Below are 13,259 nucleotides of genomic sequence, written 5' to 3' on the forward strand. Positions count from 1 at the left end.
AGTTCTTCATGTCGCCCTTATGCTCTTCCACGTACTTTCTTGTTCCTCACTCAATTCGCCCCTTCATTTAATCTCCAGCACTATGTTTCAAAGACCTCCATTCTTCGCTGGCCCACTTTTCCAATGTCAATGCCATATATCAACATATACGTACAACGAAATTTCTTTAGCTAAGGTAGACCTCGATCGAATATGACTCCACTGCAAATGTCTTAAGCAGGAATAAGGTCCGTGTCTTACGAAACCCTAAGCATCGAGCAACATAAAACCTCGCAGCATGTTTGAGAATGAACATATATCCCCCAGGGAAGTGTAATGGGGCCTCTTCTGTTCTTAATATACATAAATGACTTAAGCACACACGTTAGTAGCAATCTAAGGTTATTTGCTGACGACACGGTGATATACAGGGAAATAAGGAGCCAACTAGATCGCGAGCTACTCTCTAGAGACTTAGACAATATCTCGGAATGGTGCAATAAATGGGGATTAACACTTAATATAGATAAATGCGCAGTTTTGAAATTTTGGAATAAAGGAAGCGAGGAACAGGATATAAACTACAAAATAGAGGGTTCAGTATTGACTACGGCAAATCAAGTTAAATATTTGCGGGTTGTTCTAACACCACACCTTTCATGGGGAGCACATATCAGGACAATATGCAGATCAGCTTTAAAGAAACTTGGCTGCATTAAACGGGTGGTGGGGAAATGTAATGAAAAAGTTAAAGAGAGGTGTTATTTTGCTCTAGTTAGACCTCATTTGGAATATGCCGCAAGTATTTGAGATCCGTGGGAGAAAATTTGGCAAAAAGAATTAGATAAAGTCCAGAGAAAATCCGCTAGATTCGTTAAAAATTGTTATGATAAAAACACAAGTGTGACAGGCCTCTTAGGGGATTTAGGCTGGGAACCACTTGAGGTACGAAGAGAACAAGCGAGGCTAAGACTTTTAGAAATGTTCAGAACAAACGAGTTCAACTATGACACTGAAGGAATCATAATGGCCCCACACTACTTAGGTAGATCAGACCACAAAGATAAACTAAGGGAGATAGATTCCAGGACAGATAGGTACAAATACTCATTCTTTCCCCGAACAATCAGAAATCATAATAGTAAGAAACCGAAGTCACTTTAGAAATATTAAAAACGTTGAATTTACAAGTCGGAACAAAATTAAACACTGCAAAGCTGTAGGTATACTTCCAGGTGCATGTGTATGTAAGGTGTAGATTGAGTGTTTGCATGTGTGTGGGGTGTAAGTGTTCATACATGAATTTATGCCAAGTTTTTTTTTTGGATATATGATTTTGTGGTTATTGCATGCGGGTTTTTTTTCTCTTTCCTTTCTAAATTACGGGTGGTGTCCTAACACCCCCCGCCACACGCCCTTGCGGCGGCTTGCGGGGTATTGAGTAGATGTAGATGTAGATATATCCCGTTGAAATAGCTTAGGTGGACCATTACCACACCAGCGACTAGCAAGTGAGTGTGCACGCCCTAACTTGAGCGCCCAGCGCAAACCGCGAAGGCGCGTGCATCCGATGAAAGCAGAGGACGGCGCGACAGTTGAGCGCCAGCGGGCGAGTGCCGGTGGCGGGAGGCCACGATCCCACCCCCCGACCGCCCAAGGGCGCCCGACCCCGGCCAACGGTCCACGCGGACAGCGGATTCCCTGCCTTTTGCGAACATACTTTCGCCTGGATAACAATTCGCAAATGTAAGGATTGAAGGAGTGTTTTTTTTTATTGTTTGGCAGCATCTCACGTAGATGTGAGTGTAGTCATTTGGCTGTTAGCCACGTACTGGGGAGAGGTATGCGAGGGGGGGAAGGGGGGGGGAAAGGGTGGGAGCCATCTCCTCCATCCCCAATGAGGGGGTGGGTGTATATGTGTGTGTGTGTGTGTGCGTGCGTGTACGTGTACGTGTATGGTAGGTGGGGGAAGGGGGCGGAACGGAGCGTACTGGTGTTCGGGACGTGACGGGTGCGCGGCGGCAGTCAGTTGCCCTTAAAAGCCCCCCCCCCCCCGCAGCAGCATTATTTGATGGGTGCAATCATCCTGGGGCCCGGTGCTCAAAGGTTGGCGTTCCGCAATTTGAGACGTGTCCCAGTGAACGACGTGACTCCCGAAAAATATTAAGAGCCCGATTTCCTACTTTCCCGGAAAAGTTTGGCCCCCTTTTATAGGTGGAGCGAGAGATATTTACGGCTCGAATCGCAACTGGAAGCCGACATAAATGTAATCTACGCCCGGGCGACCAATAATGATCCCGTCGAAAGAAAGCCCCCTAACGTGAAGCGTTGAAAATAGCACGCGAGAAAGACGGTGACACGACTCACGTTGAGGTCCGAAGTGGATATACATACATAAATGGTGACTTTGGATCCGCGTGAAACATTTTGGTTTTTACGGAAATGCAAGAGCACTCCGAGATGATTAACTGAGAGTGATTTGTGACGCAATATCGTGAACCCAAAGACAACTGAATGCGTCGACAGAAATCCTATTTGTCGAGTAAAAATATGCAAATCTTGGCACAGCGAGGTTAGATCTCACACGACTGTAAACGTTATCATTCAGCACGACACTTGGTGCCTAATTTCGCCACTCCATTCGTGCGCCAAACCATGACATCCACTATAAGTAGCGCAGTGAGAAACGATGAATTATTTTTGACCCCACTACAACGGGTCCGCGCACCTGCAAATATCCAAGGAGGCGTTGCTCGATACTTAACGAAAGAGGGAAATAAATCCTCCTCCGCTCATGAATGTATGACCACAAGTATTCCCACTCAATGCTCCATGGGTAATAATACGCATTATTCAATACATTTGCCCATATTGCCATTAAGTGGAAACGTCCGAATTGACGGCAAACTATAGCGGAGGTTGGGTTTTCGAGCTCAATTTCGACCTTCCTCCCGGCCACCCGCGGGTGCCAGCTCCTAATCGGCAAACGCCTTACGCCCCTGCCCAAAGGACGCCCCCACCCCTGGAGACTATGCCCCTGAAAATAATGGATTCCGAATGTAGACAAAGTGTTAAGCAGCGAATCAAATTCAGTTCATTTTCACGAAACAGTTGGGCGACCCTGGATCCGGTCGAGAAAATCACAAGTGATGCCAGTGAATTACCGGCAAGATTATGAAAGAATTATGAAAGTGAATTACCGGCAAGAAAATGAACATCCGGTTGAGGAGGGTAGTCACATGGAATACTAGCAACTTGCGATCGCCGTCGGGGAGTCCGGTTGTCGTCGCGGACGACTCGGCTTCGAGCCCCACCTCGAGAGGTCGGGCTCCGATTGCACGTGGGTGACATGATGGTGACGGCATCGAGGCCACCACTAGCGGTGCATGGTGCTGAAAATGAGCATGGGATAAAACCGGAAAAAGCGGGGGTCGAGCGAAAAGCATTCCCCGGCGGCGGAGAGGGTGTGCGGGGGGGCTCGCGGTTCGAGGGGTCACTTGGTGTATGCAGAGGGTGCGTGCGCCCCTTGACCCTACCGCAGAAGAGCGCCGAAGCGGGTGCCGGGGCGCTCCGAGGGTGGGATGCACGGGACACGGCTGGAGGTGAGGTCACCCGGCGCCCGAGGGCGGAGAGCAAGGGATGGAGGAGTGGTGAAGAAGAAAACAGGGGGGCGCCGTGTCACGCAACGGGCGTGACAAGGGGTTGTAACGAAAGAGATCTTCATTTCGGATAGACTTCACAGGACTTCTTCGTTGATATCTGGCTTTATATTTTTCCTTAGTGAAGCCGCGAGTGCTGGCTACACTTGGATTTATTTTTTTAATGGCAGATGTAGTTCTACCAGTTTTCACATGGTAATATTGGTTTTCCATAGCGTGGTTGACACTTGGTTTCTTGCTTAGCATCCCGGAGTATTTTGGAGGGGCGTGGCTGAGCATTTTCCGGGCTTGCATGATCCCTCGACGACTGGTGAGCGCCAATTCCCCTTTCATACGATACTCGTGATTCTTCATTGCTCTCCATGAGGCAAAGGGAAGAACGGGTGTCGGGGGGGGAATATATCAAAAGCAAATGGATGCGAGGGCACTCTCCTGTGGGCAGGGACGGGTATATCGCGGAGGAGCGATCGGCGGGGCGCCCGGCGACCGACCTCCCCGGCTCGCGGCCGGCTCGCTCCCGCGCGCCCACGGGCCAGAGGGGCGGGCGGAGGCAGGCAGAGAGCTTCGAAGTGGCCGAGAGAGGAAGCGTGGAGGGCGGAGAGGCATGGGAAGAACTCTGCGGTTGCTTGTTCTCCGATGGACAAGTGATAGGATCCACCCGATGTTCGTCACTCGAGCTATATACTCGGCTATATTGTGCTTCTGGTGCAAGAAGAATTGACAAGCATGACGGATTAGAGAGAATTTACGAGTGGTCAACCACAAAAAATCACGATAAACATCCCGTCACTTGATTGCGGCTGGGTCAACACCTTGGCATAGCCAGTGTTTCCAATAGAAGTCTTACTTTCCTCGGAATAATATGATATTAAATCTCTCTCTCTCTCCCCCTTGCTTATTAATATTGGCTCTTTAATTATTAGCGGTCACCACAGTTCACTCGATAAGAATATTTTCATGGTAATTGAAATGAAATTGGTGACTCTGTAATTCCACACATTTTATTTACAAACACGACCCAGGTTTCAAAGTTGAACATCATCATCAGGATGATACTTAAATAAAGCGTGTGGAGTACTCTGCATTGTCGGGTTTCACCGCGTCGTTGTTTGATTCAGACAACAACGCGGTGAAACCCGACAATGCAGAGTACTTCAAACCACCGCCGCGAAAACCTACGCAGCCATATAAAGCGTGTGGACTTAAAAAGTCATCAATTTCATTTTATCTCAATATATTATGCAAATTCCATAAAGTTACGCCGGAAACAACAAATTTTCATGGTAGTTTTCTCGACAGCCGATCGGTTGGGTTATCAGGTCAAGTTTCGGAAACGCTGCATTCGGTGTATCGCTCGGGTTTTAAGGAGCACTTGACCGCCGTAGTCATTGTTTATTTTCACCTTGGGTACTGGAAAACAAAGGGAAATGTTTTCCACGAAAACACCTTTAGGCAAGATAGAGGAGTGAAAATGACAAATATGTCGCAGCTAAAGTAGTTGACACCTGCGCCGTACCAGCAGTATATAATTCTGATACATTCTCAATTCATCTTTAGCGAAATATCAACTCACCTTCGAATCCCGAACGCAAGAAATAGCTTCGAGGGACACAATCCCCTCGATTAGGTGTCGCCCCCGTGTTCCATCGTCTCGAGCGGGCCAATCCGGCGACGGATCGGTCCAAGGCAATTGCTTGCACTCAAAGGGAGGGAGAGAGAGATCAAAGCGGGCGATTCGCAGCGCTGCTTTTAAGCCGTCGACCGCCGTAAAAGATTTCGCGACCAAATCTTGAAATTTGGAAAGCACCTATCAATTGTTTTACTTCTTAAATTTTCGAGTGCGTTGAAAAACTCACGGCGAACAACTTTTACATCCGCGGATGCAAGCGCGAATACTGATACCTGCGAAATTCCCTCTTTAGATTCTCTATGTGGCCTCGACAAACAATGCCCTTAATAAGATTTCAAGGCCGAAATATATATATATATATATATATATATATATACATATATATATATATATATATACATATATATATATATATATATGGTTTTTTTATAAAACCATAAACACAGTAATCAACCCGAAGGTCGGTTTGGTAGGTGATGGTAGAGTTCACCCAGTACTAAGCCCGACGGCGTGTGAAATTCACACATCAGGGTAGGAGGGCCAGTTCCTTTCCCTTCGCTGGTTATGGTTTCCCAGGAAGACCTGGTACCCGACAAATCACTTTAGCTTGGGTTGGAGACCTACAGGTGCCCAGAGTGCTTGCCCGGGAATCGAACCCGGGACCCTCCGGTCAGCAGTCCAACGCTCTACCCACTGGACTACCGCAACCCCATATATATATATATATATATATATATATATATATATATATATATATATATATATATATATATATATATATATTTTTTTTCTCCGGCATCTCCATTCCTCGGCGAGCAGGTGAGGCTTTGTGGGCAATCTTCGCGATTCGCGAGCCCTCACTGACTCCGGGATATCCACCTCTCGCGGCCCTCGAGTCGCCATATCGCAGGGCTCCTTCCCCTCGAGCCGCTAGCCCTGCGGTCGGCTGCTATATCTTGGGCCACGGCCAATCGCTCCCGATTAGGTCACCGCGACCCCCCAGAAAGCCCCCCCCCCCCACGAACAGATATGCCCGGTAGAAGAAACGCCCTCCGGGACTCCGCGGATGCTTACGGGGTCGGCAGCCCGTGCCCCGCGGGTGAGCGCCGGTCCACGGGTGCCGAATCAATAATGGTGCCACTCCATGCAACTCGTTGAATTATTTGGTGGGTGCACATTGCACCACCGCCTTTCAAACAATCCGGCGGCGACAGAGGTGCACTCACGGCGCGCAGAGATTCACCGGAAATCGACGAGATCGTGTGGAGAGATTGACCAATCAGGAGTGTCGATTTCGTTGGCACGGATCAACATGCGTGAACATCGGAAGTGTGGTCAGTTGATGGTGTCTGGCCCTCCTGACTGACGATGATGCATTCACTCCTTGACGAGGCATTTCTAGGCGAGCCCAGGATGGCGATAACCACCAGGTGATCACGTGGCCGCTGGGTGAAAGATGAGGCGGGCAAATAAGTTGAAAAACTACCGATTTGTGTTTCTTATTCTACTCTCATTCCCTTGCCCCCGTGTAATTGGAGAGATCAGAGTGTAATAGAGGATCATTTTGAATCCGCGAGGCATTTGCGTCCCAAGTTATCATCCTTCCGGTGGATTTCTTCGTAAATCGCTTCCTGCAGATGCGTACATATGTAAATGCAAATTATTTTTGCATTTGCCAATATCCATTCCATTCAGCATATGAGATGACAAATGAAAACAATACATTATGTTCTTCAGTTTTGAGTCCTCGAGTTCTTCACATTTTGATCAAAAATACGTCCTGTAAACCCTCTAGAATACAAGTTTCACCGACGGCGAAAAGCGTTTGGACCTAAGTTATTATCCCATCTTCTATCGTGACTGCCAGCACGCGACCAAGTTTCAATACATCTACGACAAGTAAGCACTTGCATTTTATCTTCCCATGGTTATTCTCATCTCAGAAAACAGCGCTTTGTTTGGAGAGCAAGTTTTCACTGTCCGAATTGGAAAAAGACAGCCATGTTGACTCTCGCAATTTGCCTTAAATACATTACAACGCTATCATTTGTGCTACATTCCGAAATACTTATGCGTTACAAGTTTTTCCATTGACCTAATGACCAACGTCGATATGTTTGACGGAATATATTTGAACGGGGGAAGCGAACTCCCGAACGACCAATCGCTTGAACGAATACGCCATTTTAACGAGAAGCCATAAATATAATCGATGACGCTTAACTAACGCGCAATGCGTGTATTCTCGCTCCGGGCACAACAATCGCTCGCTGCTAGCAAAAGTTGTAGAATCGAGATGAACGATCCTTCGGGGTTAATGTTGACTGGAGGAACTTTGGGTAGCGGTTGCGCGATCTTCTCCTGGAGGCGTCAGTGCCGCCCAAACGAGGAATGGCGAAGAAAAACCCTTTGTCTCTCGGCGGGGATGCGAACCAAGGGCTCCCACCACTCCCGCGGTTCAGTCGGTTCACCGCGGGGGTCCGAAGTAGGGTCCAGCGGACAAACACATTCGTCCCGCGCGCACACGCGGTGGAAGGGGTTCTCGTTTTCCGGGGGCCCACCGCCGCCAACCCCGAGGGGAGGAGGTGGGATCCCGCCCCGCGAAGACGGCCCACGGCAGCCACGGGGCCTGCTTCCGAAACCCCTCCCCTGATATCATGTTTTCTCCAACCCAGTCGGTCGGATTCGAACTCGCTAAATGCAGCTTTGTACTCCGTCTGAATCGGAATCCTCGCAAATAGAGAGGAATCAATCAACCTCGCTAGATCACTAAATTAATAGTACCCATAGCGTACTTGCATTTTAACTATCGTGATCGTCGCGTGCACATATCGGTCATTGCTTCTGAACTGCACAACTAAAAGGAAAACTGAATATTATGAATTCCTTCCGGCCTCAAAGATCATCGTGAGGTCCACTGACGGCTGCACCAGACTCGCCCCCGACAAATGTGCACCAACGCCAGAGCTTGCCGACGAAGCAGCAGTTCCACGAATCAATCGATCGACGCAGCCATGTCTTCCCCCTCGTCGCACGGATGCTCATCGGCCGGGGCCGTCGCGGCCGCCGGAGTGACTGGACCAGGGCGCGGTGCGACGGCGGCGGATGCCTTCGCCCGAATGGGGCGCGCACGGCCCCCGCAAACTCGGCGGGCGTTGAATTCAGGGCACAACAAATGGGCAAAGAATGAAATCGTCCAGAGTGAGCACCAATATCTAATTTGGTGCAGCGCATTCAGAATCACCAAGGTTGGAACGGACAAAATATGACTTCATATTGATGCATTTCCCAGTAACGAAAATGTATTCATGTGTCAGCAATTGGGTTAAAGAAATAATGCAAATTGAAATCGCAAAAGCCAAAGGAAAAATATGAAAAAACACTACTCAAAATATCTGCCAATATTGTACACATCTGTACGTGTGATGCTTTGAAAGATGAACCTGGAGGAGAATTCTACACTGAAGATTAAAAGAAATACAAGAAAAGTGTGGAACGAGGAAGTATGATTGAGAGCAGAAGAGGAATTGTTTCTTAATGGAGAACCACACGGCAAAGTAAAAGAATAAGTATGTGAATCGGATGTCAGTCGGGATGGATGGGTTGGAAACAGGAGAGGATGGAAAGCTGAAGGGAAGACCCCGCGAGGAAGACCAAGAGACAATCGCAAAGGACAAATTAAGAAGAAAGTGGAAGAGAGAATCTATCAGAGGGTGAGGTGAGTACCGCAGCAAAACCAATCTTAGGATTGAAACACGGATGAAGGCGATGATGACATTGCCTATGCTACAGTCAGGCAAACGCCGCAATACCTATGTCTCCTGAAAGCTCTTTAGTAATATTTAACCATCAAATAGGGGAGAACACGATGTTGAGCCCAAAGGTGGACGCTCCGATATTAAATAACACGTTACGCACCAGTTAGTGATCTCCAAAACCCAAACAACAAAGGTTGGAATAGAATGACGGCATTTCCAGAGTGAACCGAAAGAGGGAAACTCACGTATATGGCTTATGTGATTGCATCCAATTAGTAAATGTTGTTGTCTCCTTAATTTAAGGGAATGAGCACAGAGTCCAATACAGCTCGCGATTCCCACAAAGGTCTCTCGAACCGAGCGACGGCCCGGGTCCTCTCTTTCTAGAGGACCCTTCGCCATAAGGACCGCCCCCCCCTGGGCTCGGAGGCACCGACGACGTCCGGAGTCGGAAGTGATACCATTGTGATTCGCGGGGGGGGGGGGGAATTATATTAGGCGTTGATCCAAAAGTCATAACCAAAAGTTATATTCGAAGGTGCTTAGCGCTCATATTTCTTTAAGTTGACGTTTCATCACCCCTTAAGACCCTGATGGTAGCAATAACTTACCGAGTGCCAACATTGTACCTTAAAGATTTCATATTCCCAGCATTAAATAATGCACCTCCGTTAATAGCATAATGACAAATTCTCTAAATTTGGGCACTCACTGATTCTCGTTATCATAATGATGTTTTCAATGCCATACTCGGGTGAACGTAATGACCACATGCCCGCCAGCCACCTAAATGCTAAATTAATACAGGAATATTAATTTATAGTGCGTACGCGATATGCTCATGTTACACTGGAATAAATGAAATAAGTGATCAATTAAGTATATAGTTTATGCGTCAATTACCAGACAGACACTGCGCAGGAGGTCGTACTCTCAAGCAATAATTGGCAACAGAACAATACGGCAATAAGAGATTGTAATGAGGAATGAGCAACGGAATAAGAGGGGCGTACTGTGGGGCGTTTGCCTTCCTCTTTGCGTTATTTATTTCGTTAAATCGGACATTACGCCATTGGTCAATATGAGAAAGGAAAATGCAGAGTCTATTGATATGTTAACAAATATAATTTTCATCGAGAGAACGAAGATTACATTTGGTGTTTTAATTTTGGTAGGTGAATCTCGAATTAAAGTCCATCCGGAAAAAAACAATGTTTAGCAATCATCTAGAGACAACAATTATAGCAAAGTTATTCAAATTACTTAACATCTCAAGATGAAAAGTCTGAGAAATATTTAGCACCAACTCAATGAAGCGATCATGAAAAATATACCAATATTTTACAATGCTTCTGGTCCACAATGGGCCATTGCTTATCACATCACCTATACTTTTATGGACCGTGTGATCTACAAAAAATATGTAAGATACCAAACATTACCACCAAGGATTGTAAATGTTATTATGATCACCGTACTTTAGACCTTTTTCTTACCGAGCAATTCCCAAGAGCCCTTGCAATCGGAATTCGTCTTTCGTTTGCCCCAAATGACCGCCTGCGATTGATAGCCAACCGACAGGCACGCCAGAGTCGGTGTCACATTTAGAACTATCTGTAATGAGGGACATTAGAAGGACTAAAAGAGTTACCCCCCATTGCTTCGTTAAAATCTCTGCGGCGCCCTCATACGTCCAGGCGTTAACTGTGGGATCACGCGATCAGAGGGGAGTGGGCAGGCATTCGTCTTTATGGACAAATGAAATTCAAAGAAAGGGAAAATCATTTGATGACACGTGTCAGTACGCGGAGCGGATATTCTGCTTTGCAGATCAATTGCCGACCGCATGTCTCGACATCTGAATCAGCCAATGGAGCTCGGGGGAAATTGCGACGGAGATAGGGCGAGGAGGGCCGGCTCACGGTGCTGCTCGCGGGCGTGGGACCACCAGAGCCGAAGGGGACATCGACCACGGCCCGGTCACCAATCGAGGTGAAATACAAGGGGCTCCGCCGGGACGGGGGGGTGTCCGTGTCTGTCTGTCTCACCTGAAGAAGTCGTTCCGGCAGAACAGCTTCCCCTCGCGGCAGAAGCACTTCTCCGTGAGGTTGCCATGGCAGTCGTGACAGCGCACGCACTCCGAGTGCCACGTGCGGTCGTTCACGTTGAGCAGGAACTTGTCCAGGATGGGTTTGTCGCACCCCGCGCACGTGACCAGCATGGCCCCCGCGGCGGCGGCGGCGACCGCGGCGGCCGCCCTCCCGCCCAGGACTCCGCCCCCGGCCGGGCACACCGAGGCCCCCAACACGCCGCCCCCCGCCTCCCACGGCGGGTCCTCGTCCTCGGGCGGGGCCCGGGCGAAAGCTCGGGGCAAAAGGGCAATCCTGGCAGCCGTGTCGGCGGCGGTCTGCCCGGGGCGCGCCCTTCGCCTCCGCGCTCGGGGGCCTCGACCGCTCCCACCGACTCCCTCCGGCGACCCACGCGCCCCGAGCACCACCCTCGACGCGCACCCACCGGTCTCTCCGCACTGCTCACGACCCCGAGGGGACGGCGCTCATGCCAGCACCACCACCGGCGCCTTCTCCCCGCTCCTCAAGAGAGCTTCGGAGGATCGGTTCTCCACCTGCTGCACCGCCGACGGCCGTTCACATCACTCGCGCACAACACGCACCAAACACGCGTTCTCCGCGCGCCACAACGAGAGGGCCTCCGCGGCGGACCCTTGCAGGAGGGGCACGCACGCCTCCAGGAGAGCAGGGGCGGGTGGGTCACGGGGGGATCCTCGCCCACACGGCGCGCGCGGACAGATTACGGACACGCCAACAGCGACGACGGCACGACGACGCTTGCCGCTGGACTGACGCGAATGGGCGGTCTCCCCCCCCTCCCCCGTTCCTCAGGGGGGGTGGAGGTGGCGGGTGTACGGGGAGAGGGGGGACCAGTGCGTTCGCTCGAAGGGCGGGAGGAGGGGCGGGCCGGTGTGCGCATGCGCGGGGCCGCCCTGGGCTCCCGTCGCCATGGAGATGCGCACAGAGCCGATTGGCGGAAGGGAGTCAGGTAGCGGGGGGCCAGGGGCGGATAGGGCAGGGGGCGGGGGCACCGTCTTCTCCGCCGCGAAGGGAAAGAGGGGGCGGGAGGGTGGAAGAGGCGATTTGATCAGCACCCACCGGGGGGGGCGGTGGCCCCTCCTCTGCGCGCGCGCCCGATACCTCCCGCCGCGGGAAGAGTGGGGGCGTCGCGGCACCCCTGCTTCCCGGGAACCCCCCCGCTCACCGGAATCGCACCCGCAGTGCAAAGGGGCGCTGCGGCCCTACGCACGTGGTTGTGCGATGTCTACGACTCTTCACTTGCCCCAAAGAAGACGCCGGAGCGTGGTGCACGCACTTGAGACGTGCGCCACACCACAGTCCTCCTTTGGCAGTCCCCGTCGCCATTCTCCCGAGGGACGGAGGAGCGCGTTGGATTGATTCGGTCGCCTCGACTTTGCGAGAAGTGCCCTCATGCAATCCCGCCCCTCGCATAGGACGGATCCCCTAGGGTCGCGAAGGAACGGAGACCCCCGGGGGGGAGGGAGACGTAGAACGACGCCCCCACTCCGGCAGTTTCCGTAGGCCGGGCACCCCCAAAGTAGACGCCTGGGCGCCCTTTTCGTAGTGGTTTATTCAGCCAGGAACACTGAAGTCAGCTGGCGTGCAAATTGGTTGTTATCGTATGATATTACAATGAAATGTTTACCGTTTACTCTCAAGACGGATGAAGGCTGTGAAGCAGGGGAGGAAGGCAGAAGGATTGTGGGGAGAGCGGCGGATGGGACTGAGGATTGGATCCGTGGCGCCCGCGCTCGCGATAGGCGCCAGATTGCGCCCTATCCCCCATCTCACGTCGCCAACCCCAGCCGCCGGAACCAACGTCCCGCCACTCCTTTTGAAAATTCCCTTTGAAAGATTCAAAGAAAACAAAACAACCAGCCTATGCCATTTCATCATTAAAATATTGTTCGAAATATTTTTACCATTAATACTAACTTTTTTTAAATCAGTTACGCCGGCAACAGCGAATCTGTGGTACGCAGATCTGGGAGGTGCCACGGGCAATTCCACGCTAATCACTCGACGGGTTGGCACGAGAGTCAAGATTGAATATACTGTTATCAAGTACATGTACGTTATTTACAAAAGGTTCGCCATCCCTGCCATGGGCCATCATATCTATGTGCGGGGACCTGCATTGGGC

At 50.4% G+C, this 13,259-nt stretch overlaps 1 protein-coding gene across 1 annotated transcript in view; it reads right to left on the minus strand.

Moving 5' to 3' along the window:
* Positions 1–11,247, minus strand: part of LOC139686018 (LIM/homeobox protein Lhx5-like) — a 217,252-nt gene extending 206,005 nt beyond the window's left edge. Inside the window, exon 1 of the mRNA XM_071583115.1 lies at positions 11,075–11,247. Within this exon, the coding sequence (XP_071439216.1) occupies positions 11,075–11,247 (173 nt within the window). The remainder of the gene's footprint in view (positions 1–11,074) is intronic.
* Positions 11,248–13,259: the final 2,012 nt, after the last annotated feature.

The sequence above is a fragment of the Hetaerina americana genome, unplaced genomic scaffold (genome assembly GCF_022747635.1).
Source record: "Hetaerina americana unplaced genomic scaffold, ioHetAmer1.1.p SCAF_126, whole genome shotgun sequence".
NCBI classification, from domain to species: Eukaryota; Metazoa; Arthropoda; class Insecta; order Odonata; family Calopterygidae; genus Hetaerina; species Hetaerina americana.